This window comes from Psammomys obesus, unplaced genomic scaffold (genome assembly GCF_907164565.1).
Source record: "Psammomys obesus unplaced genomic scaffold, mPsaObe1.curated_primary_1811, whole genome shotgun sequence".
Classification (NCBI taxonomy): Eukaryota; Metazoa; Chordata; class Mammalia; order Rodentia; family Muridae; genus Psammomys; species Psammomys obesus.
The window spans coordinates 23957643-23980256 of NW_026585644.1; the positions used below are offsets into that span (position 1 = coordinate 23957643).

The 22614-nt window shown below is 37.7% G+C and overlaps 1 protein-coding gene across 3 annotated transcripts in view; it reads right to left on the reverse strand.

Moving 5' to 3' along the window:
- The window catches only part of Nbas (NBAS subunit of NRZ tethering complex), a 299994-nt gene that overhangs the window by 217604 nt on the left and 59776 nt on the right, over nucleotides 1–22614 (reverse strand). For all 3 annotated transcript variants that reach the window (XM_055625644.1, XM_055625653.1, XM_055625635.1), the window contains exons 14-21: nucleotides 19957–20150; nucleotides 18659–18916; nucleotides 17312–17437; nucleotides 14936–15087; nucleotides 12408–12548; nucleotides 12064–12142; nucleotides 6834–6938; nucleotides 6377–6513 (exon numbers count right to left, since the gene is read on the reverse strand). In XM_055625644.1, coding sequence (XP_055481619.1) covers nucleotides 6377–6513; nucleotides 6834–6938; nucleotides 12064–12142; nucleotides 12408–12548; nucleotides 14936–15087; nucleotides 17312–17437; nucleotides 18659–18916; nucleotides 19957–20150 — 1192 coding nt within the window. The remainder of the gene's footprint in view (nucleotides 1–6376; nucleotides 6514–6833; nucleotides 6939–12063; nucleotides 12143–12407; nucleotides 12549–14935; nucleotides 15088–17311; nucleotides 17438–18658; nucleotides 18917–19956; nucleotides 20151–22614) is intronic.

The following is a 22614-nucleotide window of genomic DNA, read 5'->3' on the forward strand; positions in this document are numbered from 1 at the left end:
GTTATGAATTCCCCTGAAATATTTAGTGATAATTCCTTTTCTGCTTATTTCAAGATTATGCTGTAAAAATTATATGAGCAAAATAAGAATATAAAACTGCACACAAATGCTCTAACCTCAATCTTGAAATGTATGAATAAGAGAAAATAAATTAGTCATTACACCCTAATTTTTTAAGTAACTAACAGGATCCCAGACAACAAGGATCAGCAGCACATGATGCTAATGCTGCAACTTCTACTTTGAAATATTTGTTTCTGTCTTCTTAACCAGAGATATTGCCCCAAAACAATTTTTCCTTTAAATAATGGGAAAACAAGAATAAATCCAGCTAACATCTCAAGTAATCCTATAACAAGAGATGTGCAAGCCAACTGCCACTCCAGCCAGACCCAAGGCCAGACAGGTAAGGGAAAAGGACGCTCACCCTGATCCAAGCATGACTTCTTAGATTCAGAAACAGTAAGCGCAGTCCATGAGTGCTCCTCAAGCCCATCTCGATGGTGCCAGCCTATAATCCCAGTATTCAGGGAAGCAGAGGCAGGTGGCTCTCTGTGAGTTCAAGGCCAGCTGGATCTACAAAGCAAATCCAGGACAGTGAAGGCTACACAGAGAAACCTTGTCTCAAAAAAAAAACAAAAACAAACAAATAAAAAGAAGAGTGCTCCTCTTCTGACTGTTGCCTCAGAGGCTACTACTTAAGACAAGCCCAATATACAGCTACTTCTCTCTCTGCGCACAGCAACTCTGGGAAAATCTACACAAGGTAGAGCTAAATTAGGAGGTAACTGATCAACATTTCATTTTTTTAAAGGAAAGAGTATACGGGGTTTTTTTTTGGTTTTTTTTTTTTTTTGATTCTCAAAAAAAAAAAAATTTAATGGGATCCTACCACAGGCAATATTTTATTCCAACAATAAAAACATGGTGAGGATAGAACACACAATGAACTTCTGAAAATTACAGGACAAAAGCATTGCTAATGTAAGGACTAGGCTACATAAAACAGAAGTAAACTGAGATTTCATATTTCTTTGTTGGAAATTAAATGTTTTTCCTCATTTTAATCCAGGCTATCCTCAAATTCCTGTATGTACTTCTCATTCATCTGGCTACTAAGAGCTAAGATTACAAACATGAGCCAACATGCCTGGTTGCTGATTCATTCTCAACTAAGGAATTAACTGGCCACATCATTAGCACCTTGTGAATAAGTAATATAATATTGTTGAATACATGAACAGCCTCAGATTAAATATTTATTCCACCTATCTCTTTTCTACTCAGACTTTCCAGAATCACACACCAGATTTTCAACACTTAGATCCAAACCTTGCCTTCCCCAAGAAGGCTTTTCCTGATCCTCCATTACAATGGAAAACAATCTCTCCTACATCTAAACCTATCTGTATTCCCTGTATGAAACAACTGTTGAAATTTTTATTACATTTTATTGTTTATATATGTACATGTATGTATTTGGGCATACAATGCCATGGCTTAAGCACAGTGGTCAAGGACAACATGCGGGAATCAGTTCCTTCCTCCTACCACGTTGGTCACCAGGCCTGGTAACAAGGGCCTTTACTACAGAGCCACTGGGTTCACACCATACTCTCATCTTCTGTAGATTATTAGGTAGTCATATCATTAACTATCTCACTGCCGTTACTTGCTAGACTCTAATCTATGTGGAGAAGGAGAACATATTGTATTTATATGTGTTCTATCTACCTACCCAAGCTAATATAATGCCTATTTGTGAAACACAAACACAAGCTAAAATTTCTACTGAAAAACACAAAATCATGTGACTCTTGTCTTCTTCACTTCCTCTTAGCAAAAAGACAGAGGTAGTGACTCATGTCTTCTTTAAACTGGCTTTTCAAAGGAAATGAAATAAAATAATTTAGAAGTATCTTGATTTTTAAATAAGTCTCACATATACTCATGACCAGTTATAAATTTCAACAAACAATTAAAACTAAAAGAAAAATATCAACATCTGCTTTACAAGACATGATTAATATATTCTTTATAGCAAACAACATCCCAGAATACTTAAAAAAACTCTAAAATCACATCCATAGAAACCAATTTTGGAAAAGATCTCTTGTTGCTACTAAAGGAAAATAAGAGCAATAGTGCTTTACCTTCTGAAATGAAAACTACTTGAAGTCAATGGTGACTTCATTGAAAATGTTCCAAGTGTTGCATTTCAGAGAACTACAGGTTAGTATTAATAAAGTTGTATGAATGGTCTGGAGTCAGGCAAAGTTGTGCATGCCTGTAATCCCAGTACTCAGAAGGCTGAGGCAGGAGGAACACAAGTCTGAGTGTAGCCTGAGCTACACAGTGAATTCAAGGCCAGCCTCGTCTATAAAGCAAGACTCTGTCTCAACTCTCTCCACCAAAAATTATATTAATGATTTAAAATATAAGGTAAATCAATTTGACATAATCAGTTTGTTCTAAAATTGCTCATTAGTCATCTTTACACTTAGCCTTGATGATATGATATGTAAATTATTGAGGAACTAAACAAATATAGTAACCAAAAATGTGGGGCTCAATCATTAATCAGCACAAAACCAGGAAAGAAAAAGGGAACATCTGCAATGCAGTGACCATTCACAGTCCTTCTGTATGACACAGCATACTTTTCCTGGTCAAGCCTTCACTGCCAAGTGATCTCACTAAATTAAATAGTTACAGACACACACACTGCAAGGCTGCCACAATAACATTTCCTAAGTCATAAGAAGAAAGTGTTGCAGATATCCTATTCCATTAACAAAATATCAATGCTTACACTATAGATACTTTGCAATAGTAAAACAAAATAAATATTAGGTATGTTCTTATAATTACTCAGAAATGTACCATAAAGAATATTTTTATTAACTAGTACACAGCTGACAAATAGTAAACACACAGCTTACTTCCATGTATTAAAGTACAGGAAAGAGACTGGAGAGATAGATGACTCAGTAGTTAAAAGAACTTGCTGCCCTTGCAGCAGACCTGGGTTCAATTCCCACTACCCACCTGACAGCTCACAACTATCTGCTACTCCAGTTCCATTACATTGCTTTCTTCTGACCTCCAGGGGCGCCAGGCATGCCAGTGGTACACACACACACATATAATATATATATATATAATTATATATTAATAATATATAATATACAATAATATATTGATATATTATATATTAATAACATATAATATATTATATGTATTATGTATTGTATAATATATTACATAATATATATTAGTATGTATTATATATATTATATATATATCATACATGCAGACAAAACACTTATACACATAAATTGCCAAAATAATAACAATTTTTTTTAATTCAATGAGGTCTGTGTGCAATGTAGTAATCTTGACTAGGCTCTTACAACACAAAGGGGTATTAGTAAGCACTAGATAAATAAAGCTGTAATTACCTCATTGTATTGTACCCTGAGTTGTCTCTGAAGGTTTGAAAGGTAAACATATCCCTATAAATTGATACACTAGCAAACAACTTACAGATGCCTATTTCATGACCCTGGTGCACAATTTTCTCTGAGGGATGCTTCAAGCATGCCCAGCCTTTGACAGTGAGACAAAATGTCATCGACACCTATCTACAATGTCCACACTTTGAACTTTTAATTTATGCCTCGCTACCAAAAGAAGCTCACAGCATCTTAAGCCTAAGTTTGCAATTTTACGTTGAGTTATATTTACAGTTATCCTTGGGACACATGAATGCAAAACAGCACTCAGCCGACCAGACAGACACACTGGTTCCCACATATATGTGTTCTCTTCATCCAGCAAGTACATTAGATGCTATTCCTACTGTTCCTGGAATTTCAAGTTTCCATCAGAGTTATGCAACCCTCCTTCTTCCATATCACTAGAACTTAGAATTTGCAAGTGTCCTGATTCTGGCTTCTGATCAGAAGCTCTTTCTTAGTTCCTATAAGTGCCATGCTTTAATACTACACATTTACCAGTTCACACATATCAAACCTCTCTGTAAGTCTGAGTAGCTGTTTACTTTCCATCAGTGTTCCAAATGCCAGCAACCTCATTTCTCTAACATGCCCTGCAGTTTCTACAGTTTCTCTGAATGATCTGTACAATGTGAAGATTTTTAATAATGCATGTGTCACAATACAGCAGAAGTGATAACTCAATGATTTCTTATTCTGAAAAATATGCTCCATATGTATGAATGAGATGGAAATCTAGACTAAGAGAACACAGGAATTCTCTACTTTCCTTCCAATGTTTCTAAAATTACAAACTTAATTTAACAAGAAGTCTAAGCCAGTAAGTATTATACGGTATCTTGGAAGTACATAAGACCAAACTTTGGCAGAGAACTTTGATAATAACTGCTAGCAGGCACTTGGGCACTGATCTCAGTGGCTTCTTGATGCATGTGTGTTGGTTAGTTTTATCAGTTTGATATAAGCTGGAGTCATCTGAAAAGACAAAAGCTCATTTGAAAAAACTCCCATCAGACTGTGCTGTAGGCAAGCTGGTTGGGCATTTTCTTGGTTGATAACTGATATACAAGGGCTCAGCCCACTGAAGCACTGCCATACATGGACAAGTGGTCCTTCAGTGTGGAAGAAACTAGGCTGAGCAAGCCATCAGAGCAAACCAGCAAGCAGAGTTCCTCATGGCTTCTGTTGCATTTTCTGCCTCTAGGTTCCTGCCTAGAGCTCCTACCATGACTTCCCTGCATGGTGAACTACAAACTGTAAGATTAAATAACTGTTTTCTCTCCAGGTTGCTTTTGTTCATGGTGTTTTCTCACAGCAATAAAAATGTCAACTGAGATAGCACTGTCATCCTTTCCTTCATTCATACAACAGGAAGAACTAAGTGCTTTAGTCACACCATTTACAGGAGAGAAGGAAGCACAGCTGAGAAACTAAACCCAGGACCTGAGTTCCAGGCAGCCGAGAGCCAGCACTCTCACCCTTAGCTGCATTACTTCCACAGACAACTAAGTCAATTACCTTGTTATCACGTTACAGTCATCATTCTGAAAAGATTTACAGGAAGAAAGGGTGGTTTTAAAAACAGATTAAAATAAAGAAAATTCTTTCTTAAATGTGCTATACAGACTCACAATCATGAAAAGTAAAAGACTCATTTATGTGATGAGTGTCTCTATTAAGCAAACATAGATCCTAACAAAGACTCTTTAAAAATGTCACTTTGGGGATTTAAAACAGCCAATCATCAGAACACAAAATGTAATTATTTTTGCAAAAATGACATAGAATAGGAAAAATGTAATTTCAAAGCTTTACACTACTTGGTCACCTTTCATCAATGTCAAATATACTTGAAAATTTAAGAGTGACAAAATAAAATACAAAATAGGATGCTTCCCAGCCACAAAAATGATAAAATTTGGATCAATCAAAACTGGCAAATCAGGGAGTAGAGTAGTATAGAGTGCTCACTGCTTTTACACAGGACCTTGGTTTAGCTCCCAGCACCGAGAAGGTTATGACAGGAGGCACATAACCACCTGTAATTCCAGCTCCAGGAGATCAGATACATCTGGGCTCCACAGACATTCACAAGTCAAACCCCCAAATAGAAACACACACATAATTGAAATGAAAAATAATTCTTTGAAAAAATACTGGCTAATCAGGACCATCGCAGATTGGCCACTGCAGAGCCGACTCCAGCCATAAGTTCTGTGCCTAGGTGCTGTGATCTCAGGGACAGGGGCTCTCATGAGTAGTCACAGTCACTTCAGCACCTGAGTCCTTTCAGTGACCCCACCCACTGGGAGAAGCAGACGAGCCCCCAGGCTAAATAGACAGACAAAAAGATGCTACAAGCAAGGGCCAGACTGCCAGAACTGGTAAGCACACTGTGCTGGGTACTTGGAACCCTTACAACTTTCCTTAGACAGTTTCTGGAAAAGAATAGCACAGATCTAATTTGCTCAAATAAAATCCCTGATTAATAGAGTACCCATTGTCTGACCTACAAATGACCCACACTGGCCGCAAGACAAAGCATAAAGATTAGCACGGGAAGCCTAATACCACAGAGGTTCTATTCTGACCAGAAGACACCAGCCCAAGAGCCCAAGAAGGAGAAGCATGGCAACACAGGCTCTGCACTCAGGCAAGGTCTCAGAGAAGACACTACTTAGTTACGCATTGTTTTTAGGCAAAAAACAAGTCCATGTGAAGATGATCCTATTTTCATAAGTATATTTTTTCTCATTTTTAACTGTTTTAAAATATTATTTTTTTAAATATAAGGTGTCTATCATTAAACACACATACACATACACAAAAATCATAGTCAATAAAACAGAGTAGCATACCAAGCCTCAGGCAACAAAACAGCATATTCATGTGGAGAAGTGGTTTCTGGGAAGTTGGAGAGGATGGCGAGGCGATGAGCAAGCAGATCAGAGCCATGGTATGTCAGCAGGATTTCCAGGGCTTGTACATTACTTTCCTGTATAAAATGCAAGGCAAAAGCATCTACTATGAGCTTTAGAAATAAAGATCTGATTTTTATGACATTTAAAACTTAAAATAAAACTTATTTAAAATTCCCTTTTGTTTTTGTTTTTATGTTTCTCAACCTAACACTATAAAATTATTTACTTTAAAATTCTAATGGTGATATTTTTAAATATAATTCCATTTCCTATACAGTTGTTAATATTACAACAAAAAACAGTGTAATAGTGTACGCATGCACTAACATTAACTACACAGCTCAAAGATTTTGTATAAATAAGCATAATTATTCTATTTACAAAAAGCAATTACCCGAGCATACGTTCTTGCTGAGAGAACAATATTCTGACTTCTGAACTTCTTAAAAAATTCAGCATCATATCTCTGTTCAGATGCATGAGGTGCCCCTAGGATTTCCTGAGGGAAAGAGAGACAATAAATAGGCTTCCAAATACGGTGACAAGAAAATATTAAAATCCTTTATACCTCTACTTGACAAAATAAATAAAGTCCAAATTAATTTATTTCAACTATCAACTGTTGACTATAGTACTTTATCTTTTTAGGGGCTATATTTGTTATAACTGTTATTAACATTTTAGAGCTATAAATAAATGAAATAGTGAAAATTAAATTGCTTTCTGTAGGACAACATACAACCACCTGAACAAATAAGCAACAGTTAGCATGGCTACTCTTATGGGTACCTGCCATCCCTACATGAAAATGTGACACGAATTTTATTGCTGTTGCACTGAGTGATGTAAAATGCAAGCAAATCTTTCATTCACGCAGGAAACAAAAATGGGCGTGGTATCCACCATGTCCTAGGGGCATTGTGAGAAATACTGGAGCTGCAGCAAACAATACACTTCCCTGGCTCCAATAAGCTTACAACCTAGTAAGAAATGAACCAAGTGTATCTTTTAAGTCATTTCAACAACACTAGAGACCTATAAACATGAAGTATCAGATGATGAGAAATTTGTTATTAATTTTTTTAAAATAGTAATGCCATTGTTATTTTTTTAAAGTTCATTTTAATTAGAGATATAGACACATGGGTAAAAAATGCAAGATTTCTGGGATTTTCATGAAAATGTTTAAGTGAAAGAAAAGGCAGATGTGGGAAGTAACTGAGAGCTTTAAGACTGACACATTGAAAATTGAGCTTGTGGAAGAAAACCTCTGGGTTGGTCATACTATCCTCCACACATCTCTTCAAGTTTGAATTCCTGATAATGAAAGGCTAAAATAATTCCTACATTAACAAATGTTGGATTTTATCAGATACTTTTTCAGCATCTAAGGAGATTATCATGTGGGTTTTTTTCTTTCAGTTTGTTAATATGATGGATCACATTGATGGATTTCAGTATACTGAACCACCCTTGCATAGTGGATGATATCTTTGATGTGTTCTTGTATTTGGTTTGCAAATATTTTGTTGAGTATTTTCGCATCAATGTTCATAACGCAGACTGGCCTGAAATTCTCTTTCTTTGTTAGGTCTTTGTGAGGTTTAGGTATCAGGTGCCTGTGGCTTCATAGAATGAGTTTGGTAATGTTCCTTCTGTTTCTATTTTGTGGAATAGTTTGAAGAGAATTGGAGTTAGCTCTTCTTTGAAGGTCTGGTAGAATTCTGTGCTGAAACCATCTGGCCCTGGGCTTTTTTGGATGGAAGACTTTTGATGACAGCTTCTATTTCCTTCGAGGATATAGGATGATTTAATTTATTTACCGGGTCTTGATTCAGTTTGGTAAGTGGAATCGATTAAGAAAATTGACCATTTCATTTAGATTTTCAAATTTTGTGGCTTTTGAAGTATGATCTAATGATTGTTTGGATTTCCTCAGTGTCTGTCGTTATGTCCCCCTTTTCATTTCAGATTTTATGGATTTGGATAGTGTCTTTCTGTGGCTGGCTCTTTGATCACCTCCCCCTGAGGAGGAAACAGCCTTACCAGGTCACAGAGGAAGACAATGCAGGGAGTCTTGATGAGACCTGATAGATTAGGGTCAGATGGAAGGGGAGGAGGACCTCCCCTATCAGTTGCCTGGGGGAGGGACATGGGAGAAGAGGAAGAGAGGGTGGAAGTGGGAAGGGACAAGGAAGGGGACTACAGCTGGGATACAAAGTGAATAAACTGTAATTAATAAAAAAAATTAATTAAAAAAATACTTCTTAGAAGCTTAAAATGAAACTGCTCTGCTCACATGAGCTTTTCTTTCCTAGTCAATTATAAACATTTTTTAAATAATTTTAAAAACATTTAGGTTTTCTAAACCTCCAACATCTTCCTCAGCCACTACTCTTTCCTAAAAACATTCATTTTTTAAACTGGCACTATTTGATGAAAACTCAGTTTCCAGCCCACCAAAACTGCAAGTCTGCCTACATCCGCACTAATATGTTCTCCTTCCTTCAGTGATGGCCAATGCTCTAGGCCCCATTTCAACTCTTCTATCATCATCAAAGTATGCCTTTTTCATCCTGTACTAACTGGTTTTGTGTGTCAACTTGACACAAACTAGAGTTAGCTGAAAGGAGGGAACTTTAACTGAGAAAATGCCTCCATAAGATCTGGCTGTAAGGCATTTTCTTAATTAGTGATTGATAAGGACTTGGTGGCAGCCCATTGTGGGTGGTTCCGTCACTGGGCTAGTGGTCCTGGGTTCTGTAAGAAAGGAGGCTGAGCAACCATGGGAAGCAAGCCAATAAGCAGCACCCCTCCATGGCCTCTGCATCAGATCCTGTCTCCAGGATACTGCCCTATTTGACTTCCTGTCCTGACTTCCTTCAGTGATGAACAGTGATGTGTTAAGTGTAAGCCAAATAAACCCTATCCTCCCCAACTTGCCTTTTCATCATGGTGTTAAATAAGACACTTTTGTTCAATAAATTTCTCCCCATCCCTCTACTGACTGGCTCCCACAAACATATTAACAATGTCTCTTCCACCCTTTGCTATAAAAACTCCAAGTAATTACACATTCTCAAGAACATGCCACCTTTGTTCAGGCCCTAGGCCTGTATCTAGTACTCCCATTCTCAACATTAGCTCCCAATCAGTGGGATCTGCTTATGCTTCCTACTTATCTGGACAAGATGCTTACCTCTAAGTCTTGGCTTTCAAATCCACAAAATAAGCATAGCGGTGATAGCCTCAAAGGAAAGCCATAAAATAATCAAATTATCAGAACTAAGTACATGGCTGATAGGCTGTGAGGGTATTTTTGAAGAAACTCTGTGTACCACAGGCCCTTTCAACAAGTATTTACAAGATCTTCAATGAGTCCTGCTGAGCTCTGGAGTTAAGAAAACAAAGAAGGCAAAACTCTGAATTCTACCCTACTGTCTCTTATAAATCTGCCTTGGCTTTTTAAGAATTAGTTGATGGTTACTTCCTTATAGAGGCCCCTTGGGCATCTCCAGGAAGAACTGAGTATGTTTCTCTCCTCTGCTTCATTGATTCTTCATACTGGTACCATCACTTAAAGTCTGTATCCTTAGGATTCCATAAAACCTGCTCCCCATATGTCTCCCTACATCTAGTAATGGCATCATAGCTGGCATGTAGGAAGCACCTAGGTAAAATGTAAATGAATTCACTTTTATCTCATTCACATGGAATTAATAAAATTAGCCCTGGCCAATGATGAAAATGCAAAGCCAACCTCTACCACTATGTAACTGACAACATGACAACCGAATATTCTCATTACAGAGATTTAATAGCCAAGTTCATCTTTTCTAAAAGGTTAATTTTCAAAAAAGAGTAGTCTCAAAAGTATTTTAAAGGTCACTATCATAATATAATAACAAAAAACTTGCTATTGTTATATGAAGAATAGCAATTCAATAGGCAACGAATAATAAAGTATCTTTTCTAAGATACTATCAGCCAATAAAATGGAAGTGAATTATAAAAATAATGAACCACACTGTATAGACATAGGTAATTCCCACTGTGCTTATTCTTAATATTAGCTCAAGATGTCACTAAACTAAAATAAAAAGAATATTTTAAAGGAATATGACCATCCAACAACCACAGCAACTGCAGCCAATGACCTCATCAGAAACTCATCATCACTTTCTCATATTAGATTATATTCTTATCAACTAAAGAAAGAACTCAATTTTAGCGTTTTTTTCCTTTTCTTCCTCCTCCTCCTTCTCCTCTTCCTACTTCTTTTCCTCCTCCCCTTATTTCCACCTCCTCCTTCTTCTTCTTCTTCGGTTTTGTTGTTGTTGTTTTTTTTTTTTTTTTGAGACAATGTCTCAGTATGTAGCCCTGGATTTCAGGACAGCTTTGAACTTCATAGAGATCTATCTGCCTCTGTCTCCTGATACCTAGCATGTGCTACCATACCCAGCTTTTTATTTTTTATTTTTGTTTTTTTTTATGCTTAGTGAGTGGAGATAGGGATCTAATTTCATTCTTCTACATGTGATCTCCAGTTTGCCAGAACCATTTTTTCTTTTAGTGTTTTGTTTGATAACATTTCAAGAGTTGGGGGAATCCAAGTCTTCTGAGTTTAGTTTACATGCATAATCAAATATTAAACCTCTTCAGCATTCTTAGGCTACCCATGCCACAGGCCAATAGGAGAGAGGCTCAATGGACTGAATGGGAAATAATCTCTGAGGCCAAACTTCAGGTTAGTACCTGGTTGTAAAGCCTGAAAGCATAGGCACATTGCTCGGCAATAGGACATTTGCCTAGCACAAACGAGACTCTGAGTCTCCCCAGATAGGGGGGGAAAAAAAACACTGAGAAACCTAAGATAAAAAAAAAAAAAAGGCAAAACAAAGAAACACATACACACTATTTACAGATGCTGAAAGGTAACTAATTTCTACTTAGTCTTTTTTATTTTTTTATTTTTATTTTTTAACTTCTGAGATAGAAAGTATTACTCAACAGCCCAGGCTACTTTCAAACTCAAGACAATTCCTCAGCTTCTAAAAAAAATTGCCATCATTACAAGCATGGGTCACCAGATGCCCAGCTTCTCTTCCATGCTTAACACTACCTAAACTGGTATAACACACTGTTAATAAAATGCCCAACATGGGGACATACGTGCTTGTGTTCCCAAAGAACTAAGAAGTAAGTATATTGCTATTAAATTCTAGAATGGCTCTAATAAAGATCAAAGATCAATCAACTAACCTCATTAAAATGGTGAATCATTAAATGGGTGAGAATATTTGTTTTATAAATATTGAACTCCACACTAGAATTAACTCTGTGCCATTATCTAGAAATGTACACGTAGTAAAAGGATTGTAAATCTAGAAATCATATGTGCATAAAAATACATAGTCTTTTTATTCTCTAGTCCAACAAAACAACTTTTGAACTTTTACAATTTCCAATTTTTACCAAAACCAGTCTAATAGAGAACTTGACTTGGCAATAAATTAATTTTCCCATAAAAATAATCTCAAAGACCAAAATGTCAGACACTAGGGCAGTGACGACATGTGAAAGAACAGGATGAGCATAACTGGCGGGCTAATGTCATTCCTTACCTCGTATGTTGCAAGCCGATCTAAGAAGGTTAATAACTTCAGTCTGCAGCGGCACAGTTCCTTTTGTTCCAGGGTCAACCTGTGTGGAAAAACTCAGCTAAACGGCTCACATTTATAGACATGCTTCTGTTTACTGACACATGCTGTTTGTCTGAGGCAAAACTGCATGAAACAACCAGTGTTCTGTTTGCCTACAGCTCTTAGCACTGTATGTAAAATCATGAAAGCTAAACAAAAAGTGACACAGTGTAGTTGGTTCAGTAACTTAGCGATTCATACTAGTGAAGAGCAGACGGAAAGGACCAGAGAGTTTATTTCCCAATGAGTAATAATAAATGACTTACTTCGAAAAGTTCACTAATTTAAGTAGCTCCTGTCTCTTCTTAAGCTCTTTCTGCCGTTTGCTCTTGGCAGGCTCTTTGTCTGGTGCGGAAAGCTCCTCATAAGCGATGCTATCAATGTCTACATCACCCGGTAATGTAAATCTGCAGAGAAAAGAACTCAGTTGATTTTTTAAGTTGTTTTTTTTATTTGTTTGTTTCTTCACGAAATAAAAAGTTTCTTTGTCCTATCATGAATATTTATTCAGCTAAGTTAATTTCCATCAAAAAGAAAAAAAATCTTCTTAAAATTCTGCCAAACAGCACGGTTCATTCACTATATCCATAGGATAAGTAAGAGGATAAGTAGTGATCACAGACATTTAAAACAAGGAAAGGATATCTACTCAGGGATACACACAGGATTATATCAGGGATATACTCACCCAATATAAAACAGGTTTTATGACTTGAATCACTTCTGTCTATAATCCTTTTTTTTTTTTTTTTGGTGGAAGCAAATCATTAATTTAATGTATTACTAACATTTACCTAATAGTAAAAGAATGCTACGGCACCTACAGAGGTAAGTGATACATAGCTTTTTATGACGACTAAAGATAGCCCAAGATAATTTTGGTTTTTGATCTGCACTATTCTGTCTGCACTATCTCCAGAATCGAATCACTGAAAGTTCTATGCAGTTAGTGTGCAGAACTGTCAAGGCAGGTGTGGCTTCTTAGAGCACTTCTGTTCATAGTGCCTTTCTACACCGTGTACTTCTCCATTGTGTGACACATTTCCGTATTTGTGGAGAGAACATCCTTTTTTTATTTCTCCTGAATTATACAGTACAATATGAGCAGCAACATTGACTCCTTAAAGCTGGCTGGGATTTTCTACCTCGCAAACAACCTCTCATGCCCCTTTTCTGTTCCCTTCTTCGCCCTGGTAGCCACTGTTCTGCTCATTGGTTAAAAGAGCTCAGTGTTTTTAGACTGCACATTTGAAGTAAGTCCACATATGGCATCAGTTACTTCACTTAGCCATGGGACTGATACTCACATTTATATTGCTAAAATAGTAAGCCTTTGTACCTGTTTTTCAAGGTTTACATATTTTATTTTATTTTATGTGTATGTACAAGTGTCTGCAACATGTATGCTGAGCACATGTGGCACCCATTGAGGTCAAAGACAGTGTTGGACCACTAGAATTGAAGTTACAGGCAGTTGTAAGCCACCATATGGATCTGAGAACCAAACCCAGGTCCTCTACCAGAGCAGCAAATATTCATTTATCTACTTGTATATGTGACCCAATCCTACACATTAGGAGATTGGTTCCCCTGGAACCAATGTGTAAAGTGCAGAGTGTAGGTGCTGGGAACCAAACTCAGGTCCTCTGCAATACCAGCAAGTGCTCTTAACCACTGAGCCATTTCTATAGCACCCAACTTTGTGGTTTTATAGTCAAAAATGATTCTACTATTCTACTGTGTAAATATGCTGCACTTTCTTTATCTGCTTACTTGTTGATAAACATCTTAACTGATTCTGTTTTAGCTACTGTGTCTTAGCTATTTTCAATAGAGACATACATTTATCTCTTCAAAAAATGTTTTCATTTCTTTCTTATAAATACACATTAACAGAATCCCTGGATCACATGGTATTTCTCCCTTTATTTCCTGAGGAACCCACATTTCACTCTGCATGATGGTTATACCAATTTACAGTCTCACTAAAATTGTGTAAGAGTTTCTCTTTCTCTGTGTCCTTACTAACATTTGTTATTTATTGTCTTTTTGATAACAGCCATTGTAACTGGACTTAAATGATAAGTTGCTATAGTTTTGATTTGCATTTAATACATATGAATACCACATCATTTATAATCTCTTTTAAATTAGTTAATTATCTTTTAAATTAGTTAATGTTAATCTCTTTTAAATTAGTTAATTATCAGGTATGTACTATCTTTATATCTCAACAAAGTCCCAAACGTCTGGTAAGCAACAACTTATCAAACAATTTAATACCATTATATTACTAACTGGCATTTAGACAGCATTAAACGTCTGTGATACTTTCATAAGTCAGGTAAACACTGAAGATATTGTGTTGGAGTATGCTCTGGTGTTTTGTGTTTCTTAATTTCTTGTCTCCCACCCCACCCAGGACTCAAACTGCTTACGAGCAAACTGGCATATACCCAAAGTATTGCTGTTTAACCTTGTCAAAGAAATTAATAAACATTATATAGCATGACACATTTTCTTTACAACTACAGTACTGGGTATGACCCTACAGGCTAATGGGTAAAGCCAACCATGTCAGTGCCATAGAGCCCCAGCACTTAGTAAGCATGTGCAGAACCTGGCATGCCTCAGCATCAAACCATAACCTAGAAATATATTTAACCGAAAGGGAAGGAAACACTGGTCAACTGCAACATTTTCAGCAATGTGCTCAACATCTATCTGGCCCAATGCCCCAGCCTCAGCTTTCTCCATGACACCTTTACAGCAAGTGCAAACATCCAAACCCTACCTGCCATCATCTGCGCCCTTCCCTATGGCAACGAGGGCCTCCAGGTCTGTGCCTTTCAAGCCATACTGCAGCAGTTCCTTGGCAGCATCCACATTTTCAGGAACTCTCTCCAAACACTCATGGAGAACCCAGGACCGCTTTTTGATTTTACTCTACATACAAAGAGAAATAAACAGAGGCATTTAAGAAAAATTGCCACCTTATAAAACCTGATGACCACTTTCTAGAATTATAACTAGACGGAAGATAATAGCAGCACCATTAAAGAACTTGGTCCTAGGTAGCTCCTTATATTCTATCTAATAACCACTAATTCATTTTACTACCGTTGATGGCAGCTGGATACAGGAGGTGTGATTCCAGAAGCATTTGGGTTTGGTTTGTTTGTTTAAATTTTCATACAATATACTTTCATCTTATTCTTTCCCCATCCCCAACTCCTCCCAGATATTTCTCACCTCCCTACTGAGCCAACTTCATGTTCTTTCTCTCTTTCTCTTCAAAAGGGAATGGTGGAATCAATAGGACAAACAAAAAGAAAATTAAACACTACATACAAAAAGGGAAATAAAACAAAAACAAACAAAATACAGTCCTTTATGTGTTGGCCAACTATTCCTGGCTATGGGGCCTGCCCTGATTTATGACTGATATTCAGTGACACTCCACTGGGAAAAAAAAAAAAAAAAAAACTGATTGTCGCTTCCCTAGCAGGTATCTGTTTCAAACAGCATCTGGGTTAGGGGTGGGACTTTGTGTCTACTTCCCATGCTTAGTGCTAGGATCCTGTCTGGTGTGCAGGCCGTGTGCATGCTGTCACAGTGTCTGTGAGTTCACATGTCAATCAGCCCTGTGGTGTCTGGAAGAATGGTATTTCCTTAGGTTTCCTCATCCTTACAATCTTTCCTCCTCCTCCTCCTCTTCTACATGACCCTGAGTCTGAGTCCTAATATGGCAGTGTGGCTGTGGGTCCCTGCTAGATAGAAGCTCTGTGGGTCAGTGGGAGTCACAAAGGAGTAGAGATGAAAGGCTAAAAGGGCTGGAGAATAATTGCACGGCCTTGGGTCCATACTAAGAGACAAGTCCCAACAGCATTTGTTTTAATTCCAATGAAACACACTGAAACACAAAGCTCTAGTACTCTTTTCCAGAAGTATAGAAAATATTTTTTGTAAATACCTATAGTTTATGTTTTGATTGTACAATAGAGAATATAAAACAGAGAGATAAAATACATTTTTCCTTCAAATAGTAATCATACTTGAAAACAGAACCACACACCATGGTCATATCTTTATTTGACTGTGAGATGTATCGCACAGTGTGACACTAACTCAATCATACCAAGCCATGGGCTGCTGTTCTTTGGAAAGACAAGCGCCAACGCTTCCCTTTCAACTGCCCCCTCTATCTCCAAATTTTCTGACTTGACCTCTTCCTGAACACACCTTCTCAGTGACCCATTGCCTCACACCCTACATTTCATTACACCTAAGTCTAAAGGTAAGTCTAAATCATCAAAATGTAATGGCAAGAACATTGTAGGATTCCCTTGGCCCTTGCAGGCTTTCTTCTGCCCCTTTCCTCTTACTCCAGTATTCCCCTACATCTTCTATCACCAATCCACCACGGGTCATCACTACCTTAAAACAAAGCAAGTCATCACAAGTTTTCATCACCCACCCAAACTCAAATCTTTAGCACACCCTCCACTCACGTTTCCCAATGTTCACTACCATTCCTCACCACTGGCTGACTTACCAGAGCTCACTTATCCATGAAATAGTTACTGGGCATCTACTGTGCTTCAGGCACTGCCATGGACATGAGGACACCCAATAATGACTGAGATAGATTTGGCTGTCACCTCATGTCACACTCATAATTTGTTCATTCTGCTTGCTCTCTTGGCAATGTCTTCTCTTCTGACTGGAAAAGGCCTATATTAAATTTTTATTACAAATTCATCCTTTATGATCCTTCCCTCCTAGCAGAAGGGCAGGCCTGCTGCCTAAATACAGTTTCTTGGACTCAAGGTATTCCTTCAAGTTCTCTGTACCCCTTTATCATTAATCTCTGGTTACTAGAATACAAATCTCCTCACCAAAACACTGCTAGTGGTTCTTATGTAGGCCCTGACCAATGTGAGTGAAGAGAAGTACAATAATGAAAATAATCAGAGATGGCTAGTTTATCAGAGTGTTTATTTAATATATTTAGCACCAAAATCCTGTGGCAGAAACAAGAGATTTTGACAGTTTCTTAAAGAGAACATGTCTTTACCTATACAAAAATTAGCCATGTGAAATACTCTATACACAAAAGATAATCCATGAATATACATTTCATCACATCACCACAGCTATTTACACATACCAAGAAATTCTGAATTGAAGCAATGTTGACAGCTGACTTCCTCCATTGCCTCTGATAGACAAGGTCGGTATCCAGGCCATAGGTGTGAGCCAAAGACAAGGCTTCTTCATACTCTTCACTTTCAATCTTTGTCAAGGAAACAGACATGAATTACACATGAGGCTGTTCTGATGAGAGGACTGGCCTATGCAACAAGTTATGAATACACATGCAGAGTATCACCAGACACTCAGACATTCTGAGAAGCAGGTAAATCAGGAATTCCTTCAGTGCTTTGACAAATATGATGAAAGGCTCTCACTTATATATTCAGAGGGTGGCAAAAACTGAGACTAGAGGCAGGCTGCAGTCTGGCTCAGGTCAATGCTCATTTAGAATATCATCAGAGCATAGCTAACAGCTCTAAGAGGCGGTGTTGGTCACACAAGCTTCCAAACCAGCTGCTGAATGCTTCCCTCACCATCTGTAGTCTTAGTAGAGATCTGTACTTAAGTACACATAGGAGGAACAGCTGAAGGCACCCAGTAGATAGCAAAAACCTCAGGCTAGGACCAACGAGACAGTTCAGTGGGTAAAAAGGCTTAATGCCAAGCCTGACAACGTGAGTTTAATCACTGGAACCCACATGGTGGGAGGAGAGAACTGACTCCTGAACTTTGTCCTCTGGCCTTCAAATATGTACCATGGAACACACACACACACACACACACACACACACACACACCACACACACACACACACAAACAAATAAATGAATGAATAAATAAATGTAACAAAAAAAATTTAAACACATTAGGGCACAAAGTGGATAACTGAACAGAGTGAATTGTTTTCTTGTTTATTTTGGTTTTGTTTACGTGTGTGTGTGTGTGTGTGTGTGTGTGTGTGTGTACTATGCATGCATGCCCATGTGGAGGCCAAAGCTGCATAAATGTTTTCTTCAACTACTTTCTACCTTATATGCTGAGGCAAGGTCTCCTACTTGCATTCAGAGCTCACTGATTAGGGTACTCAGGCTAGCTAGCTTGATTTGGGGATTCCAGTCCCTGCCTCCTGAACACTGGAGTGACAGGTGGGCTATATACCTACCAGGCACTCAGCTGGGTACCAGCATCTGAACTTTGGTCCACATGCTTTATCCTCTGGGCTATCTCCTAGGCTCTTGAGTTCTTTATCTACTGCTTTGATTTTGATTACACACTTAGAAAGACGGCATTATTCTAAAAGCTTACAGAACTGATATTTCTAACATGTCAAGGAACCAACATGCTCTCTCTTAATTTCTTTCAATACTGAACTAGTAGCAGTTCTGCAATAACAGCAGCGGGAAGCAGCAGCACTGCTCACCTTTCTCTGATAGAGCTCCTCTGGAGTTGTGGAGCGCAGACTCACAAGGCGGTAGTTCTTAGTGATCGTTCGTGGCCGTTTCCGTGGAGGTGCAAACCTCTCCATCTCTGTCACTAAGTACAGACCTTGCTTGATGTAACCAAAATAACGAGCCTTGGCAGATGCTTCATGATCTGAGTCAGAATCCTCCTCCCCTTCGTCTTCTTCTCCAGACCTCATCTCCAAACGAGATCGTTTGGGGGCAAGTTTAATTTCACACTAAGTTGAAAGGGGAGATGTAAAATTAATGATAAGAAACTAAAGACAGATTTTTTAAGAGCTAATAAAAAATTATTTTAATTATACTCCAATTTCATTCATTATATGTCATTCACAATGGACCCAAATGAAACGAAGTAAATCAAAGACCTAAGATATGATTTCCAAATCTTTAAAACTGAAGCCCACTGTACTAACGGGACACTAATGTAAAGAGCTACAATTATTTTGCAGAAGTAAAAAAAGGTGGAAATGTGAATTTCTAAAACTATTAATATGTCTGTACTTGCTGCAGAAAAGCAAGAAGACAATTTAGAAAATGACATGATGGTATTTGTTTTGTTTGCCAGGTATACGCCTTTTAATGTCCCTTTTGAACAGTCCACTAGCTTCAAAAATGCTGAGGCTAAAAGCCTGGTTGCTGAAGAAAACTTTCATTCAGACTTAAAAGAATTGGCTTGGAGTCTGAAGCACAGTTTTCTGTAAGAAAGATCATGACTGGATGATAAACTTGAGGATATCTGCCACTAAAGAATACCTGCCGCTGAACCCTGCAAAAGCAACCCTACCAAGGACCATACTCTTGAAAAAATCAAACAGGATGCTAACCCACCAAACACAGCCATAAAGAAACTGCCTCTATGTTCAACTCTTTCATTGTGAAAAAAAAGTTCTTTCAAAGAAGAAAAAAAATTTTACTTTGCCATACTTTCAGTAAATAACAATATAAACATTAAGTAGTTCCTAGGAAGGAAGTAATTACTGCATTGTACATTTTCAAATAACTCATCTGGGGAAAAAAATCTATCATGTCCAGCAAAGAAGAAATTTTTAAAGGAAATAAAATGGCTATAAATGTTTTTATTTACATGTAATTCATATAATTCATGGATGATGGAATTGTTCATATTATACTCAATATTTTATCTCAGTAACAGACTTATGTTTAAACACAGAACTATATTACATACACAAATAAAAAGCTATACAGACAGTTCTTTAGTACGATGCACATTTACTCTCAAAGGGAGAAACCTCACCTCCAAACTTAAGAATCCCCCATCATGGGTAGCAGTGACTTGGGGGGATGGCTCAAACCATTCACAGGATTTTCCCAGTAAATTCTTCAAAGTTTTCGCTGATGAAACAGTTAATGCACCAGAGCATCGAGCCAAGGTCACTGCACCATCTGCCCACCAATTGACATCAATCAATGGGTAAAAGGACTCTTTATCTAATGGGGGAAAAAAAACACAAATACATAAGAAAATGTGTAAGTAATTAAAATGCAAAATATTTAATATAATACTTTAATCCAAGTTATTTTATACTGGGGGGGGGGGCCTCAAAGAGGCCTTTAAATGGGAAAAAAGTAAATGTGAAGCCATCTTTCAAATTTTACTCAGGTAAAAATAGAAAATTCATTTAAGGTCAGCCCAAGTGGTAACAATCATCCAAAGCTATGCAGGTACAAAAGTAAGCTAATTAAGGTCCTTTTCCTCAATACAGTGACACAAAGCTGACAAATGGAGCTCAGCTCAATGTTGGAGCCCTTACTTAGCATTTGTAAGACACTGGGTTGGAATCCAGAGAGAGAAAAAAAAAACTTATCAAAAACATAATTATGAGCTGGAAAGATGACTCAACATTTAAGAGCACTGCCCAGCATCTACATGGTAGCTCCAACTGTCAGTAACTCCAGTTCCAGGGGACCTAACACCCTCACACTGACAATATGTGCGGGCAAAACAGCAATGCACACAAAATTAAAAATAAACATTGAAAACACTAAAAAGAAAAACATAATTATACACTCAAGAAAGATATGCAACCATTTTCAGTATAGTAAGTTGAAAAGTAGGTGTATATAAATCCCATATATACAATGTTATAAAAGATCTTAGATAGTGTACTCCTATCATTTTCAGACAGAGATATTTAGTAATTAAAATTGTATAATATTTAAAATAATAGCTTCCAGGACTGATATGTTCCTAAACATTTAACTAACAGAGAAAAAAAATTCAAGACCAATAAAGATTTTTGATACTAAAATGAATTGTGGTTCACCAAACTGAGGGATTTAAAAGGAAATATGACAATAATTTATTGTAATTTCATTACACTTTTTTTAAACAATGGTTATTCCACAATGAATATGATATGGCATTATTATGAAGCCATATCACAATAAATCACAGCTGAAAGCATACTCAAGCATAACTCAAAAAAAAAAAAATGTTTAAACCAGTTTGTCAGACTAAAAACAACTCATTATAATATATTTAAAAAAAAAAAAAGACCTTAACATTTTTTTAAGCAGTGTTACAATCACAGTAAAGAGGCTGACATCAAATATAATCTGATAGCCTCACAATAGTCATCTTTTTTTATTTTTCTTAATTTTTATTAATTACATTTTATTTACTTGGTATCCCCCATAAACCCCTCCCTCCTCCCCTCCCAATCCCACCTTCTCTCCTCCTTCTCCACACATGCCCCTCCCCAAGTCCACTGATAGGGGAAGTCTTCCTCTCCTTTCTCATCCTAGTCTATCAGATCTCATCAGGAGTGGCTGCATTGTCTTCCTCTGTGGCCTGGTAAGGCTGCTCCCCTCTCAGGGGGAGGTGATCAAAGGGCAAGCCAATCATTTCATGTCAGAGGCAGTCCCTGTTCCCATTACTATGGACACTGAACTGCCCTGGGCTACATCTGTGCAGGGGTTCTAGGTTATCTCCATGCATGGTTCCTGGTTGGAAAGACTTCTGTGCTCAGATTTTTTGGTTCTGTTGCTCTCCTTGTGGAGCTCCTGTCCTCTTGAGAACTTACTATTTCCCACTTCTTACATAAGATTCCATGCACTCTGCCCAACAGTTGGCCATAAGTCTCAGCATCTGCTTTGATATTCTGCAGGGCAGAGCCTTTCAGAGGCCCTCTGTGGCAGGTTCCTAGGTTGTTTCCTGTTTTCTTCTTCTTCTGATGTCCATCCTCTTTGCCTTTCGGGATGGGGATTGAGCATTATAGCCAGGGTCCTCCCTCTTGATTAGTTTCTTTAGGTGTACAGATTTTAGTAGGTTTATCCTATATTATATGTCTATATGGGTGAGTATATATCGTGTCAAAACGACCCTGAGATTTCACCTTACACCCATCAGAAAGACCAACATCAAAAACTCAAGTGATAACACATGCTGGAGAGGTTGCAGAGAAAGGGGAACCCCCCCCCCCCACTGCTAGTGGGAATGTAAACATGTACAACCACTTTGGAAAGCAATCTGGTGCTTTCTCAAACAACTAGGAATAGTGTTTCCTCAAGATCCAGCCATACCACTCCTAGGCATATATCCAAAAGAGGCTCAAGTACACAATAAGGACATTTATTTGCTCAGCCATGTTTGTAGCAGCTTTATTTGTAATAGCCAGAAGCTGGAAACAACCCAGATACTCCTCAATTGAAGAATGGCTACAGAAATTGTGGTACATCTACACAATAGAATATTACTCAGCAATAAAAAACAAGGAAATCATGAAATTTGCAGGTAAATGGTGGGAACTGGAAAAGATCCTGAGTGAGCTATCCCAGAAGCAGAAAGACATACACGGTATAACATACTTCTTTGGATAGACTCCTTGGGCAATTTGTTTAAATTAGGAGTTTCTAGATACATGCAGGTATCTGGGGCTTATGCTCCCAGAAG